We start from the raw sequence: 24735 nt of genomic DNA, 5'->3' as shown, positions 1-24735 counted from the left end.
ATTAGTTGACTATATATGCTTGGGTTTATTCTGGGCTCTTGATTCTCTTCCATTTGTTTGTATGTTTTCATGCCAGTACCATACCGTTTGGTGATAGTTTTACAGTATAGCTAGAAATCCAGAACTGTGATGCTTCCTGCTTTGTTGTCCTTTCCCAGGTCTTTTGTGGTTATATATACATTTTGGGAGTGTTTTTTTCTATCCCTTGGTATAGTGATTATGTTGACTCTATAAATGGCTTTTGGTAGTATTGACATTTAAACAGTATTTTTCCCGTCCATGAACATGGATATCCATCCATTTATTTATGTTGTCTTTGATTTCTTGCATTAATCACTTGTAGCTTTCATAGTAGACATCTTACACTTTCTTGATTTTATTTCTAAGTATTATTACTTTTGGTACTGTTGTAAATGGGATTGATTTCTATATTTCTAATTTTAGAAAATTTGTTATTGGTGTATAGACACACTACTGATTTTTATATGTTAATTTTGTATCCTATAACTTTACTGAATTCATGGATCAGACCTAACAGTTTTTGGTTGGGTTTTATGGTTTTACGGTTTTCTATTAAATTATGTTATCTGCAAATACAATTTAATTTTTTCCTTTCCAATTCTGATAGCTTTTATTTCTTTTTCTTGCCTGATTGTTCTAGCTGGGACTTCAGTATTTATGTTGAATAGGAGGAATAGTGAGAGTGGGCACTCTTGTCTTGTTCCTTGTCTTAGAGGGAAAGCTTTTTTCACCATTGAGTATGTTATAACCTGCGGGCTTATTGTATGTGGTCTTTCTTTCTTTCTTTTTTTTTTTTATTTAATATTTTACTTATTTATTCATGAGAGACACACAGAGAGAGAGGCAGGTTCCCTGTGGGGAGCCCCATGTGGGACTTGTTCATAGGATCCAGTATCACGCCCTGAGCCAAAGGCAGTCACTCAACCACTGATCCACCTGGGCATCCCATATATGGCCTACCTTATGTTGAGATGTGCTCCTTCTCTGCCTAATTTGTTGAGTATAATCACTTTTTTTTTTTTAAGTCCACTAGTAAACTACTTAGGTTTTAACTGTATTTATATTTGTAGCTTTTATTTTTTTTTTTTAAGTTCATTTATTTATTTTAGAGCATACATGAGCCGGTAAGCCAGGGGAGGGTCAGAGGAAGAGGGAGAGAAGCAGACTCCCTACTGAGTATGGAGCCCAGTGTGGGGGCTTGATTTTAGGACCCTGAGGTTCTGACCTGAGCCAAAATCAAGAATCAGATGCTTAACCCACTAAGCCACCCAGGTGCCCCTGTCTTTCATACTTTTTAAAAACAAAGTGTGATCAATAATATATTGAAATCAAGTCCATACCCTAATGATACAAACCGTACATATTATTGAATTAGAATTGATGCCAGAAGGTTAAATATAAAATGAACGCTTGGAGTTAATCATAAAGTGAAGATGAGTCTCTTTCTTTTTTGAAACGTCACTAAAATAACATTACAGGTGTAAAACAAGTGTAATGCCACAAGAACAAGGAATAGAGGAGGTGATAGTAGTCTGATGGTCTAACAAAATGTTGAAAGGTGGAAAGAAGATAATACGGATTTTCTCTGATAAGTAAATGACCCTTGACCCTTAAGTTTCAGGATCCCTCACTAGCCTTCACTAGGATTTTGGAAAAAATCCTGTAATGGGTCCTTGTAGTGTCTTTACATAGTCATACGTTGTTAAAGATGCAAATAAGATATTTTAATAATCCCCAATTTACTGGTATTTCTCAGTGAAGTAGCCAGCTGTATTTCAGTGAAGTTCACTAGTTGTTCAGCCTTACTACCGAATAGAGATCTTATATTTAAAGTATTTTGCTCTTTAAAAATAAAAGGATAGCCAGCAATTGCTAAATATATGTTGATAAACATCAGTTTTTAAGAGACTGGTTAATTCAGTGGACGGTTCTGAGGACCTTGATTCTTGTATACGAACCACTGCTTTCAGTTCCCTTGGGGCTGTGCTTGTTTGTTCCTTTGGCTTTTGCTTGGTGCTCTGGTAGGGCACTGAATCCAGGGAAAGCAACCAGCATAGTGTATGATGTCATGGCCTTAGATTACTAAATGCCACAGGATTCTCAAAAACAAACAAACAAACAAACAAACAAACAAACAAACAAACAAACCACCAAAATGTAATGAGTACCTGTGTCTGGACTCTGTTAATCATGATTTATTAGTAGTTCTGTAATATGTAGGGAGGGTGATCGAAAGATCCACCCAGGTTTTCTTTCTGTAGTTTGACCCATTATTTATGTTTTTAAAAAATCTTCTAGTTTTAAAACATGCTTCTTGGGGCAGCCCTGATGGTTCAGTTGTTTGGCGTCGCCTTCAGCCCGGGGTGTGATCCTGGAGACCTGGGGTCGAGTCCCAAGTCAGGCTCCCTGAATGGTGCCTGCTTCTCCCTCTGCTTGTGTCTGTGCCTCTTTCTCTGTCTCTCATGAATAAATAAATTAAATCTTTAAAAATAATAAAATAAAACATGCTTCTCTTTTCTTCCGCAGTGATAAATGCGGCTCATTCTTTCTACAATGGAACAACAACTTTACCAATATCAGATGAAGATAGAACTCCACGAAAAAGAATTAGCAAAACATTAAATATGACAACAAGTCCTGAAGAGAAAAGAAAAATTATTGGGGATACTTTTGTTAAGGTATCTTCCTAATATCTACAATGTGTACTGTTTTTGATGTGAATTTTAATATTTATTTTTCCTTGTCTTTATATCAAATAAATTTGCTGACTAATTTTTATTGTTTTTTGGTTAAGAATTTTGGTGTATGTTACTATGACACTAACTGGTAGAAACGGTTTTATGTTTTAAAAAACATGTATACTTGGTAGGCTCTTATTGTAACTACTTAAGAATAGCAATTTCAGTTGATATAAGACTTTAGTTCTTTGGGTATTTCAATGGTTAGTTATCAGGCTTTTGAATATTTGCCTATCTTTATGAATATTTTTAAAGCATATGTTCTTAAAAGAATTTATTTTGGGAGTTGGTGTAGATTTTATCTCTTGGTCAGTATTGCAAAAGGATTCTGAGAAATCTTGCAAAAAGCATAAAAAAGACTTTGCTATCTTTTTTAAAGATTCATCTCTTAAAAGACTTTTACTCCTCTCGATTATAGATTGCCAATGAAGTAATTGGAGAAATGAACCTGAAACCAGAGGAAGTTTTCCTTGCCCAAGGTACTTTACGGCCTGATTTAATTGAAAGCGCATCCCTTGTTGCAAGTGGCAAAGCTGAACTCATCAAAACCCATCACAATGACACAGAGCTTATCAGAAAGTTGAGAGAAGAGGTAAAAGCTTATAAGAACTTTGCCATAAAATCTTTCTCTCTCCCACCCTCCCTGAATCATTTTTAAATGTACAGTTCAGTAATGATAAGCGTATTTACATTGTTGTGAGACAGATCTCCTCAAGTTTTTCATCTTGTAAAACTGAACCTTTATACCCCTTGAACAGCAGCTGCTTTGTTCTCCTTCTTTCCAGCTCTTAGTAATCACCATTCTACTGTCTGTCTCCGTGGATTTGACTACTTTAGATACTCTGTATAAGCGAAGTCATACAGCATTTGTCTTTTTGTGACTGGCTTATCTCATTTAGCATAAATCCTCAAGGTTCATCCGTATTGTAACACGTGACAGGATTTTCTTCCTTTTTAAGGCTAATATTTAGTTGTATGTATATACACATTGTTTATCCACTTATCTGTCAATGGACATTTGGGTTGCTTCTACTTTTTGGCTATTGTGAATTGTGGTGCTACAAACGTGAGTTGATAGATATGTTTTGGAGACCCTGTTTTCAGTTTTTTTGGTTATATACAAGAAGTGGTATTGCCAGATCAAATGGTAGGTTTTTTTTTTTTTAAGATTTTATTTTTGAGTAATCTCTACAGTCAACATGAGGCGTGAATTTACAACCCCAAGATCAAGAGTTGCGTGCTCTACTAAGTCAGACCAGCACTCCTTGGTAGTTCTATTTTTAATTTTTAAAAGGAACCTAATGTTTCCATAATAGTTACATCATATTATAATCTACCAGCAATGTTCCAATTTGTCCACACTTCACCAACAATTGTTATTTTCTCACTCTCTATTTCTTTCTTTTATTATTATTATTTTTTTGTGATTCACACCCATTAAAATGGCTACTATCTGTATAGTGGCATCTCATTGTGGTTTTGATTTGCATTTTCTTAATAACTAATGATGTTGAGCATCTTTTCATATGCTTATTGGCCATTTGTATATCTTCTTAGGAAAAATGCCAGATCTTTTGCACATTTTTAATTGGTTTATCTTTTTATTACCGAATTGTAAGTGTTCTTTATACACTCTATAGGTTCTTTATCAGATAGGAGTAGGTCGTCTTTTCGCTTAATGGTGTTATTTGGAGAGCTTTAATTTTGAGACACTAGTATATTTTCTGATGCCTTGTATTCTAATGAGAGTTAGATCGGAGATGGTGGGTAGGGCGGCTCCTCTGATTTATTTATATTTGAAAGGTTTATATTTAAAATGTGTTTTAAAGAGAAGTATGAAGATCAGTAAAATATTCATCTAATTTCTTATGAACACATGGAAGAAAATACTTTAAAATATGAAATTTTAAAAAATGTTTTTTTAAATTTAAGGTGAGAGACAGCAGGAAAGGCCTATAATTTGTTACTCTTTATTTTCCATGTCCTTTCCATTTCTAATTTGTATTAATTGGCTTTTTCCCTCTGTAGGGAAAAGTAATAGAACCTCTGAAAGATTTTCATAAGGATGAAGTAAGAATTTTAGGCAGAGAACTTGGACTTCCAGAAGAGTTAGTTTCCAGGCATCCATTTCCAGGTAAAAATAAATAAATAAGTAAATAAATAGAACTGATTGCTTGATTTGTCATTAAACCTTCATGTTGAAGAAAAATCAATTCAGAAAATTTTGAAATAACTTTTTATCTCAGGGAATATATAACTTTAGAAAAAGGTGTAGGTAGGGTACAAAAGTCTTCTTAGTATCTATTGTGTATACTTCATTTTCTTACATAATCATTTTCCATTGTATTTACACCACCCCAGTGAGTCTGGGCTATGATGTTGCCATCAGATAAGAAAACCAAGGCATGGGGTATTTTAGTAACATTTGCCACACAGTTTTTTACAAGTCTTAATTTACTTCTTATTTTAGACAGAGAGCAAGCATGTGCTTGCCAGCAGGGAGAGAAGCAGAGGGAGAGAATCAAGCAGGCTGCATGCCCAGTTTGGCAGCCCAGAGTGGGGTTAGGATATGACCTGAGCTGAAATTAAGAGGCAGACACTTAACAAGCTGAGTCACCTAGGTGCCCCACATTGTCACACAATTCTTAGTGTTAGAACTGTGATTTATATGTTCTTTCTACTATACCGTGATGGCTTCCATGGAAGTCCAGGTTAAAATGTGGTTCTCTGAAATCCTAATCCAATGGTTGTCTTGTCTGAATGGATGAATTAACTTTTTTTTCATAGTGCTATATGTAAGTAATTCATGAACAAATAAAAAATATTCAGTTTAAGTAGTCATTTGCTGCAATCATGTAGAAAGATAACTAGAGATAGTATTTCTTTAACGTTAAGACTGAGAGTCGTAACATTGTTTTCATTATAATTTCTTGAGTTTGGTAAGTCTTAGACCTCATTTTCTGGCTCTTTATAATAGTCATTATGTGACGAGTTGAGAGAATGGTCTAATTAAATTCAACAACATAGTAAAAGTTAACATTTCTTAAGTACTAAGATGTGCTAGGCTTTCTGCTAATTATTTTACACATACTGTCTTATTTGATCCTCGATAAAACTACCATCTATTTATAGATGAGGAAATTTTGGGGATGGAGCCCAATTTGCCAAAAGTTAATGCAGATTAGGTTTGGAGCTGGAATTCTAGCCTTGATAATCTCTCCTCAGAGCTTGTACTCGTGAATACCATGTTGGTCCTGTAAGCAGCGTGACAGAGGTATATAGCTCATGTAGTAGTTAGCACTGTTTGTATCAGTAAACTTCAAATTTGGGAATTTAAGGTGTTCTATCTAAACATTGTGTTGGCAAAGAATCGTGTGTGAATGTAACGGAGAGAGCCCAAGTGGTCCTGTGTCCTTGGTCATCATTTCACTAGATTCACTTGTCTTTTAAAAGCCTATTTTATGTATAGGATTTTTTATTAAAGATTTCTTTGGTAAAAAATATTTAGTTGCTTTTAAAAAGATTAGGCATACTATTTACCTTTTAAGCTGTTTATTCTACAGATGAAGAATAGAACTGGGGAGTTAATGGAACATGGCTAAGGTTTTGTCTATAATCAGCTGTCTCATGGGATGCCCTTTCTGTTATAGTAAAGAAGCAGAATAATTTTTTTTTTAATAGATCCATGTCATTTTGTATTCATCCTTCTAAGAAGTTGGTGAAATAGAAATACCAGTTCACATTTTTGGAATTAAACAGTTTGTTGTCCTTTTTTTTTTGAACAGCAGATTCTTCTTCCTAAAATTAGATTGGTAGTTGAACCCAGGTGGTGAATAATAAGGTGGTTCATTACGTTGTTCTCTTTATTTTTCTATATATTTAAAAATTGCTTTGATAAGTTTAAAAAAATGAGCACCTATATTGTGAATTAATATTTATTGGAGAATTTTGTGACATTTCATACATGGACTATAAAAAATGGAAATCATTGATGTAGAGAGAAAGCATTTTATTTTATTTTTTTTTAAACTTTTTTCACGAATCTTTTTTTTTTTTTTAATTTTTTATTTATTTATGATAGTCACAGAGAGAGAGAGAGAGAGAGAGAGAGAGGCAGAGACATAGGCAGAGGGAGAAGCAGGCTCCATGCACCGGGAGCCCGACGTGGGATTCGATCCCGGGTCTCCAGGACCACACCCTGGACCAAAGGCAGGCGCTAAACCGCTGCACCACCCAGGGATCCCCAAGAGAGAAAGCATTTTAAAAAATGATCTGTTAGGGGATCCCTGGGTGGCTCAGCGGTTTAGCGCCTGCCTTTGGTCCAGGGTGTGGTCCTGGAGACCCGGGATCGAGATCTGCATCGTGCTCCCTGCACAGAGCCTGCTTCTCCCTCTCCCTGTGTCTCTGCCTGTTTCTCTCTCTCTCTATGTCTATCATGAATAAATAAATAAAATCTTAAAAAAAAAAAAAAAAAAGATCTGTTGGATGGGAAAACTAATGGTTACATTTGAAATTAAACACTTAAAAAAAACTTTAAAGTAGTGGGGCTCAGTTGGTTGGGTCTCTGACTCTTGGTTTCAGCTTGGGTTGTAGTCTTGGGATCCTGGGATCAGCCCCCTAGTTGGTCTCCATGCTCAGCAGGGAGTTCTCTCTTCCCTCCCTCCACCCCTCCCCCCTGCCCATGTGCTCCCTCCCATAGATAAATAACCCCCCCCCCAAAAAAAAAGAAAACGTAAAATGGTTGTATGTCAGTTGTATGTCAGTAAAACTGGAAAAAACTTACAGTGGCAAATGGAGTTTAATTTTTGGAAGGATTTTATATTGGAAACAGTGATATTTTTGTATTAGATATAAAACTTATATTAAGTACCATTGTTACTATTCTCTTTAGGTCCTGGCCTGGCAATCAGAGTAATATGTGCTGAAGAACCTTATATTTGTAAGGACTTTCCTGAAACCAACAATATTTTGAAAATAGTAGCTGATTTTTCTGCAAGTGTTAAGAAGGTAATAATTTGCATTGAATTTGTATATTAGAGGAGCTTTAAATAAACACAGCTCATCAATATAAGGAATTGAATAGATAATTGTAGTATTCTAGTATTTACAATGAATTTATTAGTTTCATTTTTTGAAAATTCAGAGTAATATAACATGTTAAATGACTATAAAGAAAATATTCTACAGAGACTTGTAAATCCAGACTTCCCTTTTCAGCCTTACAACAGATAAGATACCTGGAATCCCTAAAAAATGCTAGATATGAAAGGGTGTTTTTTTTTTTAATTTTTTTTAAAGATTTATTTATTTATTCATGATAGACACATAGGGAGAGAGGTGGAGACACAGGCAGAGGGAGAAGCAGGCTCCATGGAGGGAGCCCGATGTGGGACTCAATCCCGCGACTCCAGGATTACGCCCTGGGCCGAAGGCAGGCGCCAAACCGCTGAGCCACCCAGGGATCCCCCTGAAAGGGTGTTTAAAAATATTTTAGAGGTGCCTGGCTGGCTCAGTTAGTAGAGCATGTAACTCTTGGTCTTGGGTTATGAGTTTGAACCTCATGTTGGATTTAAAAAAACTTAAAAATATTTTATATGTAAAAAAAATAATTATATGTAGCACAAGAAAATGAGGGAAAACTTTTTTTTTTTTTTGGAAAACGTTTTAACTCCAAACTAAACTGAGGATGATGAGTGTTAGTCTCCCAGTCCTTCTATAGATTTGGTGCCTAAATTCATAATCTTTGTGGTCTGAAAAACTTAAAGCTAAGAATTTAAAATGGACCTTGGTTGGTAGTGCCTCCAGGTGTCAGGGTTAGCAATGTAAATTCTTTCCAGAGTGTCTTAAGGCCTTAAAATATCTCCACACATAGGGTTCCAGTGAATATATATGAACTTAAGTTGCAAAATACATGTTGAAATAAGGTAACATGAATGAGAACTAGTCGAAAAAACCGACAGGACAAGACCCTCAAACACTTCAGATACTGGAATTAGTATAAAGTATGTAGAATTAAAAGAAGCAATTGATAATAAGAATAAGGTATATGAAAAAAGAAAAAAAAAGAATAACGTATATGGTAAAAAACCTACCCAGATGACTTGGGCAGCTTTGAAAAAAATTAAGTTCCGGGAATGAAAATAACTGAAATTAAAAACAACTAAAGAAACAAGTAATGAACTAAAAGACTGATGATAAATTATCCAGAGATCAGAACAAAGCTTTAAAGAGAAGATAATTACAAGAGAGGTTAAAACAGAATGAAAAGGTCAACTTTAACATATGCCTAGGAGGAGATAATAGACAAACCTGTTTGAATTCTTCCACAGGATGAAAGATACCATGCCTCAGATTCAGGAAATGTAACCCATCTCATTTAGGCTAATGGTAAAAAAATTGATACCTAGTAGGCATACCTAGCAAAGCTGCAGACTGCCGAAGACAAAGCAACTGCAGAGGAAAGATTGATTACCCTTTGAAGGAAAGACTGTCATACTGAAAGCACAGTAAAAGCAAGAATATTTCAAAGTGCCATGAAAAAATAATTGTGAATAGTGAACAAATGAACTGTCTCCTAAGAACTAGGGCAAATGAAGACATTTTTAGATAAACCATTTACTACCAGTAGTCCAGTACCTGAGGACCTAAAGGCAGTAGTTCTCAACCTGAAACCAACATGGGCTATATAATAAAAATAATCTCTAGTTTATAAAGATATTATAACAATATACAGCTAAAAAAGCATACAAGCCACAAGTAATTGGAGGTAAAGCATTCAAAAATGCTTGTACTGTTTGCTAGTAGAGATTGATTCTCTTTTGTTAAGTATCCATGTTAACACTTAAGGGGAACTGCTAAAAGAAGAAAAATACAGGGTTTAACCTCAAAACCAGTAGAAGGGAGATAAATGAGCTGGGAAAAATAATTTAGAAGAATGTAAGAGAAGTAAGAGAAGAGAAAGAAACCTAAAAACTGGGACAAATAGAAATTGCTGAATAAAATGGTAGGATGAAATCCAACCATATTATTAACACACAGTTATTTAAAAGGACTCACGTGGCTAGTTATGACATAGATTGCCAAACTAGATTGAAAAGTAAAATCTAATTCTAGTCTGTTTACCTAAGGATAGAAGGAGTGAAAGGAAGAGTGGAAGAGCATACCAGGCAAATAGACCAAAAAAAAAAAAAAAAAAAGTGGGTAGAGATCTATTAATTTTAGATGAAGGTGACTTTATGGTAAAAAGTTTTATTATAAGGAAAAGATTTAACTCTTTTGACTTTTTGAGGTGTGTCCCTACTGGTAACAATTTAATCCCTGAAGTAGGGATTGAACTTCCCTTCTCATTGCCCTGGCCCTCCGGAGTGAAATTCTGATGTGTACTGAGTAGCACGCACAAGTCAAAGAGGAATGTCTAATAGGATCCATTGCTGGAAGCCTGGAAGTGTAGCTATGTAAGACAGTCATGGGTACCAAAAGAATACCTTATTTCTTGAAACCTTAAGAAATTAATGTCTGTCTGGTTTTCTCAGCCGCATACACTGTTACAAAGAGTCAAAGCTTGTACCACTGAAGAGGATCAGGAGAAGCTGATGCAAATTACAAGTTTGCATTCATTGAATGCCTTCCTGCTGCCAATTAAAACTGTGGGGGTGCAGGTGAGTTGTGTGAGTTCATTGATCTGTGACATAGCTTTTCGCACTTTACTCTTTCCACTAATATTGAAATATGAAAGTATATATACCAAACTTAGAAATGTAAAAAGGCAGTGTTTTGTAGAGTGTCTTATTTATTTATTTATTTATTTATTTATTTATTTATTTATTTATTTATTTATTTATTTTAGAATGTTTTATGGAGCGAATTAGGTTATAGGAACTAAACATTCAGGCTGAGATTTTTGTAAGTTTGGGAACATCTGTCATCTCTAACCAAAAGTAAAAATTCAAACAGTGGTTTGCTCTAGGGTTGGCTTGCTTGCTTCTGCCTTGAAGGGCAGGCTTCTTTGTCTAAAAATGTACTGTGACTTTAGAAGTGGTTGTTACCTACAAGAAGGTGGCCCCGGATGAACATGTTACACTATTTAGGTCTTGCTTTCAGCTTGTGTGTTCCTTTCTGCGTCTTCAACATGTGTGTCTGAGCTGTGATCATGTACAACTAGCATTTTTATATTTATTGTTCATTCTTTCTAATTGTAAGAGCGTGTGAAGATAATACGGTTTTCACTTTTAAAATGTTATTTATAAATGAAGTTCTTTATATGCTTCTCAGGTGATTTTCTGGGGAAAAGCTTGGAGGGTAGGGAAGTTTCTTTTCTGTTAGGATTTTTAGTTAAGTGTAAACTAGAAAAGGTGTCAATAATTCAGTGTAAAATGGTATGAATGCCAGTTATTGGGCCTGCCTTATTTGTGGCAAGAAATTAACTCTGTTTTAGAGATTACTCATCTGAAACTTGGTAAATATACTCTTTTTTTTAAACACATGAAGTTGAGTCACCAGTTTAAATTCTTCCTTCTCCTGAATCCATATAGCTCTGTCTGTAAATGAGACAATAGAAATTCATTGTTACCTGTAAAGTATTCTAGTTCATAGAAATGATAGTTGCAGTTATTTTGAACATTTTCCCTCTTCCTCTTTATTTGTAAAGGCCATATATGAAAGCTATGTATATTCTTTTAAAATCACTATTAGGGATCCCTGGGTGGCGCAGCGGTTTGGCGCCTGCCTTTGACCCAGGGCAAGATCCTGGAGACCCCGGATCGAATCCCACGTTGGGCTCCTGGTGCATGGAGCCTGCTTCTCCCTCTGCCTGTGTCTCTGCCTCTCTCTCTGTGTCTATCATGAATAAATAAATAAAATCTTAAAAAAAAAAAAAATAAAATCACTATTAAAGTAGTAATAACCTTCTCTGGAATTGTAGAAATCACTTTCTTTCCGTGGTGTTTGGTTATCTCATCATATGCAGTTCATTTAGAGATTGATGCTATGTTACTTACAGGCGGGTATTGCCCTACTATAAAAATAGAAGAGCAGATAAGTTACTTAATTTGTGAAAGTTTTTCCAGTCCGAAGAACTTACAGAGAACTTCCAACTCTGTGTACTAACTCCTGCTAGGCAAGAAGTTGAATTGAATTAGTTCCCCACTCCTCTTCTTAAATAGGCATTCTAGATAACGTTAGATGAATAGATGTTGGAGGTGGTTTGTTAGATGAATGACTTTTTAAAGAATGAGGCTTATTCAGGTTCTACTACTTTTTTCATCAAAATAAATTTCTTCTGTTGTTAGATGTCTTACTTTATTCTAGTCTCTTATGCTATTGAGGGTGAGACTCTTGCAAGCCCAGAAAAAAAATGATAATTCGTGGTTAGTATAACAATGTAGTTTATTTCCTAAATACCAAAATAAGCCATATGTGTCAAAAATAGTAAATAAATAAAAATTCAGTACATTTAGAGTAATTTTACCTTTGCCTATTCTCCAGTTGTGTTGTAGGTCTTTCCAGAAACATTAATAGATGCCCATTGTCATCTTTGTCCTTTTAACTTGACATCGCGAACTTCTTATCTTTGCATGCCATTACAAGTAGATTATTATTCTTATTAACCTACAGTGTGTATTCTGCGTATGGCTATACCGTAATTTAATCATATGCCTCCCTACCAATGGATATTTAAACTGTTTCAGTTTTTCATTATTATAGGCATTTCAGCAAGTAATACCTTAATTCTTTAAGCAGTTATTCATGCTTCTATAAGATCCTGTCCTGAATTAAAGAGCATCATTTTAAACTTTGATAGATACTATCAAATTAGCATTCATGTAGTCTGAATTCTCATATGCTCGGTATAGTGGCTGGTAGGTAATTAGCTGATGAATTTTAAAAATTGCTTATTTTAGTTTAACTATTTTTTTTTTCATTAAGCGAGTTACTTGGATTAAAAAGGGTAAAGGAGAGGCCCCTGGGTGGCATAGTTGGTTAAGCATCTGACTGTTGGTTTCAGTTCAGGTCCTGATCTCAGGGTTATGAGACATAGCCTTGTGTTGGGCGCTGCATTCAGCACAGAATCTACTTGATGAAACTGTCTCCCTCTGTCCCTCCAGCTATGTGTTCTCTCTCTCAAACAAATCTTAAAAAAAAAAAAAAAGAAAAAAGGACAGAGGAAAAGAGGGTAAATATTATGATTTATTGATTTATTTATTTTAAAGATTTTATTTATTCATGAGAGACACAATCAGAGACACAGACAGAGGGGAGAAGCAGGCTCCCTGTGGGGAACTTGATACAGGACTTGATCCCAGGACCCCGGGGTCACGCCCTGGGCCAAAGGCAGATGCTCAACCACTGAGCCACCCAGGTGCCCCTCATTTATTTTTAAATTAATTTTCTTAGTTCATTTTAAAAGAAATTGATAGTAAATGTTTATGAGAGTATTTTTATCTCTGACTTAAGAATACTTTATCGACCTAATAAACCTGGGCAGAACTTTTCTCATTTTAATAGTTTGTGTGTCTGTATGTGTGTGTAGTTGACACACAATGTTATGTTATTTTCAGGGGTTACAACATAGTGATTCAGCTTCTCTATATTGTTATACTGTGCTTATTACCACAAGTGCAGGCACCATCTGTCACTATATATTCCTATTATAATAATGAATCATTGACTATTTTCCCTATGTTGTGGTTTTTATTCCTGTGACTTTGAACATTTTCTAACTGGAAGCTTTTATCTTGCGTTCCTCTTTGCCCACTTTGCCCATCCTCCCACCCCACCCCCCTTTCCTCTGGCAATCATCGGCTTATTCCTGTATTCATAAGTCTGATAAAGCTGTCAATATTTGGCTTTTAGATTTCATATGTGAGTGAAATCATATGGTATTTGTCTTTCTCAGACTTATTTCACTTAGTATAATATCCTCTAGGTCTATCCACAAAAAGAAAATCTTCTAGGTCTATGCATGTTTTGCAAATGGCAAAAATCTCATCCTTTTTTATGACTGTATATTCTGTGTCTGTGTGTACGCACAATTCGTGTGTACATGTGTACATACCACATCTTCCTTCTCCATCTATTGATGGAAGTTAAGTTTCTTCCATATCTTGGTTATTGTAAATAATGCTGCAGTAAACCTAGAGGTACATATATCTTTTTGAATTAATGTTTTCATTTTCTTTGGGTAAATAACTTTTAGTAGAATTATTGGATCATATGGCATTTCTATTTTTAATTTTTTGAGAAAATTTTCCACAGTGGCTGCAACAATTTACATTCCCACCAGCAGTACACAAAGATTCCTTTTTCTTTACATCCTTAACAACACTTACTTCTTTTTTTTTTTTTTTTTTATATTAGCTTTTCTGACAGGTGTTAGAGGATATCGCATTGTGGTTTTGATTTGCATTTCTCTGATGATGAGTGATGTCAAACATCTTTTCATGAGTTTTTTGGCCATCTGTAGGTTGTCTTTGAAAAATCCAATTTTTTTTTTAAAAAAAATCAATTTTTTTAGTAATTGAATTGTGTGTGTGTGTTGTGTGAATTCTTTACGTATTTTGAATATTAACCCCTTTTTGGATATATCATTCGCAAATATCTGCTGTCATTCAGTAGTTTGCCTTTTGGTTTTGTTGAGGTTGCCTTTACTGTGCAGAAACTTATTTCAATAGTTTATTTTCACTTTTGTTTTCCCTTGCCTCAGACATACCTAGAAGAAAGTTTACTATGACCAATACCAGAGAAATTACTGCCTGTGCTCTCTTCTAGGATTTCTGTGGCTTCACATCTCACATTTAGATCTTTAATCCATTTGAGTTTATTTTTGTGAATGGTGTTAGAAAGTGGTCCAGTTTTATTCTTTTACATGCAGCTGTCTGGTTTTTCTAGTACCATTTCTTGAAGACTGTCTTTTCCCCAATGTATATTTTTGCCTTCTTGTCATAGATTAATTAATCATATAAGTGTGGGTTTACTTCTGGCCTCTCTCTTCTTTTCTGCTGATTTATGTGTCTGTTTTTGTGCCAGTATCGTACTGTTTTGATTACTATAGCCTTGTAGTATATACTGATATCTGGAATTGTAATACCTTAGCTTTGTTCTTCTTTCTCAAGATTGCTGTGGCTGTCTGGGGTCTTTTGTGGTCCCATCCAGATTTTAGTATTATTTCTTCTAGTTCTGTGAAAAATGCTGTTGATATTTTGAAAAGGATTGCATTGAATGTGTAGTTTCCTTTGGTTAGTATGGACATTTTAATAGTAATTCCTCCAATCCATAAGCATCGAGTATCCATTTGTTTGTGTCACCTTCAATTTCTTGCATCAGCGTTTTAGAGTTCTCAGAGTTATAGATCTTTCACTTCTTTGGTTAAGTTTATCCCTAGGTATTAAATTCTTTTTGGTACAATTGTAAGTGATATTCTTAATTTCTCTTTCTCCTATTTCATTGTAAGTGTATAGAAATGCTGATTTCTGAGTACTAATTTTGTATCCTGAAATTTTACTGAATTCATTTATTGCTTTTAGTAGTTTTTTTGGTGGAGTCCTTAGGATTTCCTATGTATGGCATTGTGTTGTCTTCAAATAGTGACAGCTTAACCTCTTCTTCTTTTTTTTTTTTTTAAATATTGGTGTTGAGTTTATTTTTTTTTAATTTTTATTTATTTATGATAGTCATAGAGAGAGAGAGACAGGCAGAGGGAGAAGCAGGCTCCATGCACCAGGAGCCCGATGTGGGATTTGATCCCTGGTCTCCAGGATCGCGCCCTGGGCCAAAGGCAGGCACTAAACCGCTGCGCCACCCAGGGATCCCAGCTTAACCTCTTCTTTACCAGTATTGATACCTCTTACTTTTTTTCTTCTCCGATTGCTGTGGTCAGGGCTTCTAGTACTATGTTGAATAAAAGTGGACATCCTTGTCTTGTTCCTGCTCTTAGAGGAAAAGCTCTCAGTTTTTCACCATTGAGCATGATGTTAGCTGTGGGTTTTTCTACTGGCCTTTATTATGTTGAGATAAAACATGGGCATATATTTGGAATGAGATCCCAGCGGGCCCCTGGCATGTGTTGAATAAAGTTTTAAAATTACCACGACACTTTTCTAAATGTTTTAACTGAATTTAATATGGGATTTTAATTTAGGGTTTATATCATGAGAGAAATATTTGTTATATGCTTTTATTCAAACATGTTTTTGTTTTAAAAAAACAAAAAAATTATTGTTAATGGTGTTATCATGCATGAAATATTTTCCAATCCATCTTTGGCTTACTTAAAACCATTAAAAATTGATTGTATTTTTATTTTCAGGGTGACTGTCGTTCCTACAGTTACGTGTGTGGAATCTCCAGTAAAGATGAGCCTGACTGGGAATCTCTTATTTTCCTGGCTAGACTTATACCTCGCATGTGTCACAACATTAACAGGTATGTTCTGCAGAGGACAAGGTGTAAAGTGAAATAGAAGGATGCATTTTTTAAGATCTTTTCTCTTTTGAGAGACCAAAGGACTCAAAAGTATAGATACACGTTATGCACATAGGTAACAATTGAGCAGATACTTAATAATACCTTGTGTTTTGTACCTTCATCACTGTGTAATCGTCTGCTTATTAAAAAACTTTTTGTTGTTTAAATGAAAAATAGGAAGGATTTTTTTTTTATTTTTTTATTAAGTATAGAATATTAAAGGCACTCTTAAAATCTGTCTTCCAGGTTAGGAGCTTATGCTACCTGTTGGTTTTATGGCAGTGTGTTTTCTTCCAGGATTTCTCCCAGGAGTTCTGCTGGAAGGAATATGTATGGTTATAGAGACTTTCCCATAGAGACTTGGTTTAATTTAATAATAATTTCAGATGAAATTAAAAGAAATAGGCATATGCCAGATATCATTAAAATAACTACATGTAGAATTTATTTTGAATTTAGTTTTTTCAGATCCAGTTTTTCTTTGCATGTTAATTTCTAATGTTGGTTATAGCAACAGCTGATTTATGATCTTGGTGTAATACTCCATTGCTTTGTCCCATAGAGAGTTAAAAAAATCTCATATCAGATTTCAGATTAGATGTTGTAGTTTCACCATTGTGTACTCTGTTTTGTTTTGTGTTTTCTTTATGAGTAATAAGCAATTAACCAAAAAGAGTGACTTGAGGTTTCAGTTTACTCAAGTTTGCTGCAGAAATTAGGAACCTACCTATTGGTGTTCACCTAGCAGGGTGTGCATAGTTCTAGAACTGCCTGCTGGTGTCTCCTTTGAAACAAGGAAGCAAAGGGAAGCCAGTTTTTTACTGGTGAGAACATGCTCGCTAAAAGGTTTATTATTGCGATGAATCTAAGGCCTGCAAATACAGAAGCACCTTCAGTACACTGAAAAGAGCGGATTATTAATAAATAATGGTAAATTTGTAATTGCCTATTTTGAATGGAGATAATTGCCTTGGTTAAATATGAATGGTTCATAATCTATCTTCTAGAATGCTTAATGTCTAAATAAACTTTTTAGGTCATACAGAAAATAACCTTTCCCTAAGTTTGACTCAACTGCTTCTGTTTTTCATTTCACAATATTGTTACAGTTTCATCTATTTCTTTCTTTTGCCACATGTCCCTCACCCTAATTTAAACTTTCTCTCTGCCCTTTTATATGCTGGCTTCTCTGCCTGTTTTCTTTTTTGCTTGTTTGTTCCTCCCTTCTTTTACAAACATCCCATCCCCCAGTATAAAAGTTTAACAGTCACCAAAAAAAAAAAAAAAAAGAATCTAGCAAGCCTTTAAGATTGTTGGTGAATTTTAGATTTCTTTGCCAGGGTCTGTTTTAGGAATTGGAATTTAAACAATTAAAAACACTTTTTTCTATTTTTGCCAAATTTTTTCCTAATTTGCATTGTGAAATCTTTGTATAAAGAAGGAGTGCGCCAGTTTTACTGTTCTATATAATGTGAAAGCCTACACTCACTCCTGTACATTCTATGAACATTCTTATGTGTAAGAAATAAGGCAAAAGGCAAGTTCATGGCATTCTTTTTTCCTAGTTGCCTTTTCCTCGAAGAATCATTTACGAACTTTAGGGACTGTATTGCTTAGTAGAAGTGTGGCTCTTTACACGAGACAAAAACTTTCTATAGTATGTTTGGGAGGAGGCAGTGAATTAGTTGGCAGTAGTGCGATTTTGATCTGATGCTGGTTTCTTCTGCATGTTTCCATTCCAAGTACAATTAAAAAAAATGAAAAACATTAAACTTCACCAGGGATGTTGCCAAGAGAGATTTATTTTCTTTGGTTGGGACAGATAGGGCTAGGGAGAGGGGACAGATGTGTGCTGGCTTGGGTCCCAGTAGGGAGAGCTAGGATGCATTCCTGTCTATATCCTGACTGCCCCTTGTTTTCGGGGTGAATGTTATGGAACAGAGGCTCCTAACCAGTGGTAAGAGTCCTCTTGAGTTGTAATTACCTGATACTCTTAAAGTTTGGGAAATGCACTGTAGCCTTATCTTGGAGGTTTCTGGTGCATATTAGCATATATAGTTTCTGAAGTTCTAGTCTAAAGCAATCTATTTATTCAACCCCATGTTTCCCCAGGTTTATGTATTTATTTCTTAGGGGCAGTATAAAAAATTCTTACAAACCAGGAGGCTGAAGACAAATTTACTTTCTCACAGTTCTAGAGGCTAGAAGTTTGAAGTCAGGGTCTTAGCAGGGCCATGCTCCTCTCTGTGGCATAAGGCTCTGGGTCCTTCTTTGACTCTTCCTAGTTTCTGGCATTGACTGGTAATCTTTCGCTTGCGGCAGTCTAGTTCCAATCAGTCTCTATTGCCATCTTCACATGGCCCTCTCTCTGTCTGTTTCCAAATTTTCCTCTTTTTAGAAGATTACCTTCAAAGATTAACACCTACCCTGATCCATTATGACCTTATTTTTTTTTAAAGGTTATTTATTTATTCATGAGAGACCTAGAGAGGCAGAGACACAGGCAGAGAGAGAAGCGGGCTCCCCACAGGGAGCCTGATGGTGGGACTCGATCCTGGGACCCCAGGATCACAACCTGAGCCAAAGGCAGATGCTCAACCGCTGAGCCACCCAGGCGTCCCCATTATGACCTTATTTTAATTCAATTACATCTGCAAAGACCCTGTTTCTCACCCATAGATTTTAGATGGACAGGAAGTTTGGGGGGTATACCTATCCATTGTGATAATCCCATGTATCTTTGTACATTCTGAAATAGAATTATACTAAGTATAAATATACTTTGAGGAAGGTACATAGACCCTTATGTAATCTTCTATCCTGGGGCACCTGGGTGGGTCAGTCGGTTAAGTGTCTGATTCTTGATTTCAGTTCAGGTCGTGGTCTCAGGGTTGTGAGATTGAGCCCTGCATCAGGCTTTTTGCTCACCGTGAAACCTGCTTAAGGTTCTCTATCTTTGCCCCTCCCCCTTCACATGTGCATGCTCTTTCTCTTAAAAAGAAAAAAGTATATACTTTTTTTTTTTTTAACTTATTTGAGAAAGAGTATGAGCAGGGGTAGGGGCAGAGGGAGAAGGACAAAGACAGGGATCCCTGGCTGGCGCAGCGGTTTGGCGCCTGCCTTTGGCCCAGGGCGCGATCCTGGAGACCTGGGATCGAATCCCACGTCGGGCTCCCGGTGCATGGAGCCTGCTTCTCCCTCTGCCTGTGTCTTTGCCTCTCTCTCTCTCTGTGTGACTATCATAAATTAAAAAAAAAAAAAAAAAAAAAAAGGGACAAAGACAAGCAAACTCCCCAATGAGCATAACCTGAGCTGAAGTCAGATGCTTACCTGACTGAGCCACTCAGGCACCCCTATATATATAATCTTATATCCTATCCTACGCATGTGGTGATTTTAAGTGGGTAAAAGAGGGGCCTCAGAATAAATGTAAAGAATGATACTCTTATGTTCCTTGATTCTCCTACTAAAATGTAATTTGTCTATAATTTTCACCTTCTCCTTTTCTAGAGTTGTCTATATATTTGGCCCACCAGTTAAAGAACCTCCTACAGATGTTACTCCCACTTTCTTGACAACAGGGGTGCTCAGTACTTTACGCCAAGCTGACTTTGAGGCCCATAACATTCTCAGGGAGTCTGGTAAGTTGCTCATTTTGTTTATTAGTACATGCTCTGCCTAGAATTGATTAATTAATTAATTAGTATTTTTTTAAAATTTCATTTTATTGGAGTTCAATTTGCCAACATATAGCATAACACCCAGTGCTCATCCCATCAAGTGCCCTCCTCTGTGCCCATCACTCAGTCACCCCCATCCCCCGGCCACCTCCCTTTCCACCACCCCTAGTTCGTTTCCCAGAGTTAGGAGTCTTTATGTTCTGTCTTCCTTTCTGATATTTCCCACAGATTTCTTCTCCCTTCCCTTCTATTCTGTTTCACTATTATTTATATTCCCCAAATGAATGAGAACATATAATGTTTGTCCTTCTCCGATTGACTCACTTCACTCAGCATCATACCCTCCAGTTCCATCCACGCCGAAGCAAATGGTGGGTATTCGTCATTTCTAATGGCTGAGGAATATTCCATTGTATCCATAGACCACAGCTTCTTTATCCATTCATCTTTCGATGGACACCGGGGCTCCTTCCACAGTTTGGCTATTGTGGACATTACTGCTGTGAACATCGGGGTGCAGGTGTCCCAGTGTTTCACTGCATCTGTATCTTTGGGGTAAATCCCCAGCAGTTCTGCCTAGAATTTAGAAGTGTGGTATTATGATTTCTAGTTAGGAGGATGTAAGTCTGATTTTTTAGATGCTTTTATTTTTATTATTTATTTCTATGGATTGTTTTTCCTGCCATACAAAATTTTTCACCTTTTTGGTCATTTGTGGATATGTTCATTCGGGCAAAAAAATTTGAGTTGCCCGACTCCCATTTGTTCCCAGCTGAGGTTACAAGGTGATACTCTTTGTTCACTCTTACTATAAACAGGTGTCCTTTCTGTAGACTATTCAGACCATATTTTATGCATTTGTGCTTTTTTTTCTGATTTTACTGTTTGAAATGTCCCCCAGGTATAGTCCTGGGGGTACTGCCTGAGTTTCTAAGCACAGGGAGGCTGTCATCTGCCTTATGGAGAAAACATGTGGGTTAGATAAGGTTCATTCGTGTATGAATTTTAGTGCTGATGGCTATGAGTTCAATGTTAACGAACCCAGAATAAATAATAAGGTATCTTTAAACAGAAATATACATAAAACAAAGTTATGTATTGACTGGTTGAAAAAAATGTTGTGACCAGGGGCTTGCAGGAATCTATTTCCTGTAGGGACAGTGGTTTACTATTTGCTAATTCAGTGTTTTCAGTATAGACATACCTTGAGTAACAAGAATGAACTTTATATTTATTGCATCACTGTGACATCACTGCAGTCATCAAATTCTATTACTTATATTTGTGATTGAGTTTAATTACAGATATGGGCGTAGTTGAAACAATGCATGGATGGAAACAACCTTAACTGATACGTTTATGTATGTGATTAGATATTGTCTGGGAGGATTTAATGGAACTGGGCTAGAGTGCTTTTTCCTTGGTGTGATTGGTTCTTCCAGTTGTTTACTTCTTTTTCTAGGCTATGCTGGGAAAATTAGCCAGATGCCAGTGATTTTGACCCCATTGCATTTTGATCGGGATCCACTTCAGAAGCAGCCTTCATGCCAGAGATCTGTGGTTATTCGAACCTTTATTACTAGTGATTTCATGACTGGTATACCTGCAACACCTGGCAATGAAATCCCTGTAGAGGTAATTTATATATTTTTCTCATGTACATTTTTAATATCTCATACATTTTTATAATGCGGTGAATGGAACAGGCTAGGACAAAATTGCTATTTCTGGAGTTGGTTTTCTGTTTATAAGAGAGGCTTTTATTTATATTTTTAAAGATTTATTTGAGAGAGCCATGCATATGTGCAGGGGGAAGATCAGAAGGAAGGAGGGGAGAGAGGAGCAGACTTCTTGCTGAGCACGGAGCTTGAAAAGTAGGATGGGGGGCAGCTTGAGGCTGGGCTCTATCTCACGACCCTGAGATCTTGACCTGAGCTGAAATCAAGAGTCAGACGCTCAACCAACTGAGCCACCCGGGTGCCCTTAGGCTTTTATTATTTTTTAAAATATCCACATAATTGATTAAATAATGTACTGTAGTAGAAAAGACCTTACATTTATTATACCCCTCCAGATGTCTGATTACTATGTGGAGAGTAACCACCTCTAATTTATAATTCTGTGTGATCTTGTCAACCTCTACCTTTATAAATAGTATTTTCCAAGTAAAGGAGAAGACCCTGGTAGTGAAGAACAGCTCATTAGAAATACAGATGAGATTGATACCATGATGGCTAGACACCCATGAATTGCTTAATGCTGTGCCTACTACCAACTATTTTTGATCACCATCTCCCTCTCCCGTTTTCTCTCCCCTGGAGTGTTCCAGAGCAACCATTTGCATGATAGTAAATGGAAATCAAAGTGAGACTTTATTAGGTGGACCACTGCTCTGTACTCTACTGCAGGGTTCTGGTTATAGTTGGGGGGGTGTGGCTTAGAATCTGTTTTCCCTTAAGCTCAAATATGCCAAATCTCTGTCATTCAAGTGACCAGGCCTTCTCCTGGTGTACACTTGGTAGTGGTTGTTACTGCAGTGCATCATGTGCCACTGTCCTGGCCTCCGACTTGTAGGTTTCAGCCACAGACAATATGTGAAGCATTGGCTTTGTTACATAAAATGACATGCTTGGGTGTCAGAGCAGTGTCAAGTTGCTGTAAATATTTCTAAACACTTGTTACTTGACAAGTAACAAACATAATTTGCAGACTGGCAACTGTGTGCAGACTACACTTTGAGTAGTACTGAGTTAACTCAAAGCTATAGAGGGAAATTAGGTTCGCTACGTAAAATTTAGAGACCATACCATAGAAGACAATAATAAAAAGAGATCACATTTTAATTGTCAATGTAAGCCTTTTGGTCTGTTGGACATGTGCTGGGTGGGTCCTGGCCCTTCTATTTATGATCTTTGTTTTATAACAGGTGGTGTTAAAGATGGTCACTGAGATTAAGAAGATTCCTGGTATTTCTCGAATTATGTATGACTTAACATCAAAGCCCCCAGGAACTACCGAGTGGGAGTAATAAACTTCTTGTTCTACTAAAGTATTGTGTTCAGTTTAAATTGATTAGAAACCATTTCCAGTATTGACATGCAGTACTGTGAAAAGAGTTACTGGAGCGGCTACATCACACCTGAGTTCTCTACAGCAAAAACCTACGGCTTACGAGCTGAGTTTGGGGGATAACTAAAAGGGACTGAAGAGTTTGTACGGGTATAATCAAAGCACCATTGCCTACACTCAGACAGAGTGACACTGCTTTTGCCTTTGCCTCACTTGTTCTTTATGTATTAACACGCTGTTGCTATTCACGTCTCTGTCAATGAAGGTGTATGAAGGTGGGTGAGTTTGGGCGTAGCACTAAGCTTCTGTCCCTTTGCCAGTTTCTAAGGGTTGTTAGTAAACAGCCATTATTCACCAGCGTGACCTCATATGTATGTCTTTCAGAGAATCTGAATTTCCCTGTAAGTAACCTTACTCCTCCAAAGGTGGGTGAGGGAAGAACATATCAGATAAAGGTGTAGTCGGGCTGTTCCAGCCACTTCTGTGGGACTCTGGGGCTACCGAATGTAAGCCCCCTTACGATGGGAAACACTGGGGATTTGTTCAGAATTGTATGACATCACAGCCAGGGGGAGAAAAGAAGCTGTGAATGGTCTCGGTTTAAGATGTTTTCAAATCCTGTTCCACATCGATGTCATGGTGTTCACTGTCAACCTGTCCATTAGCAAGGAGCTTTATCAACCCCCTCCCCCCAGATGTTGCCACCTCCTGCAGCCTTGCGAAGAAGTTTCTGTTCTCTTCTCCAGAAGAGGCTGTCTCTGGTGTAGCATAAAGTCAGCGTTTTGATCTTGTTTGGTCAGAGGACCAGCTCTGAGACCACAGTAACCATCCTAAGTACCTGCAGTTTACATCATCCGGTGAAGAGCTGTAAAATGAACCCTTAGGTGGAACCTGTAGGCGGGCTTATTACCCACTTCTCAGAAGACTGACCAGTCTTGATCCATGCGAGACCTTGTAATCCTTCTACCATTTGTAGGATTCAAGAACTTGTATAAGACTCCTTCCATTGCCACTGGTGTCTACCAAGATCGTTTATACCATTCATATAAACACTATGAAAATAGCACCAGATTCTACAACCATTTCTCAATATTTTAGCTAATGTTACTTTTTAAGGACCTTCATGAATTTTTTTTTTTTTTTTTAATTGAGGTGTAATTGAGCTTTAACAGATTAGTTTCCGGTGTCATGTTTTTCTCCCACCAAACCCATTTCAGGTTGCTGCTGCTTATTTTCAAGATCCTTTGTGTTAATCAGGTACAGAATTTTGTTTGGGATTCGGTGTTAGGAAAACAGTAAAATTATACATGGCAGAAATCTACTTCTTATTCTGGCTGGTCCAGAGGAGGAGAAAACTGTATTACCAGACCAGCAAGGGAAGAGCTTCTGTCTATTGAACAGGTATCCGCACCTGAAACAAGAGTATCTGATCTCCGTGGAATTTGACGGGTCCATTTTTTGTCCTGATGATGAGGTATTTGCACTGGACTTTGGAAAGAGGATATGTAAGTGATCCGGCTTCCAACAGATTTGGAGTCCTGTTATCTTATCGCTGGAATAGATGACCTCTTCTAAAAGGCTTACAAATATTTACATTTATGTGAAAAAAAAATGCCTCTTCTAGAAGGTAGAAGTTTCTTAGGATTTTGTTTCGGATCCAATAGGAAAGTAGGAAGAATATATATAGTGAGAGTGTTTTCTTTCCAATGTATGTTCCATGGAACACTGTTGCCCTGAGCTGATCCTCGGCAAAGGGGCTGGATGAT

At 36.6% G+C, this 24735-nt stretch overlaps 1 protein-coding gene across 3 annotated transcripts in view; it reads left to right on the top strand.

Annotated features, from left to right (window-relative positions):
• The window catches only part of GMPS (guanine monophosphate synthase), a 76472-nt gene extending 53523 nt beyond the window's left edge, over window positions 1-22949 (top strand). For all 3 annotated transcript variants that reach the window (XM_077864617.1, XM_077864618.1, XM_077864619.1), the window contains exons 8-16: window positions 2548-2699; window positions 3178-3351; window positions 4788-4893; window positions 7651-7766; window positions 10292-10417; window positions 16063-16178; window positions 19731-19861; window positions 21363-21535; window positions 22827-22949. In XM_077864617.1, the coding sequence (XP_077720743.1) occupies window positions 2548-2699; window positions 3178-3351; window positions 4788-4893; window positions 7651-7766; window positions 10292-10417; window positions 16063-16178; window positions 19731-19861; window positions 21363-21535; window positions 22827-22928 (1196 nt within the window). In that variant the 3' untranslated portion in view covers window positions 22929-22949. The remainder of the gene's footprint in view (window positions 1-2547; window positions 2700-3177; window positions 3352-4787; window positions 4894-7650; window positions 7767-10291; window positions 10418-16062; window positions 16179-19730; window positions 19862-21362; window positions 21536-22826) is intronic.
• The last annotated feature ends 1786 nt before the right edge of the window (window positions 22950-24735 follow it).

The sequence above is a fragment of the Canis aureus genome, chromosome 22, assembly GCF_053574225.1.
Source record: "Canis aureus isolate CA01 chromosome 22, VMU_Caureus_v.1.0, whole genome shotgun sequence".
NCBI classification, from domain to species: domain Eukaryota; kingdom Metazoa; phylum Chordata; class Mammalia; order Carnivora; family Canidae; genus Canis; species Canis aureus.
This window is presented reverse-complemented; position numbering and strand designations above follow the sequence as displayed.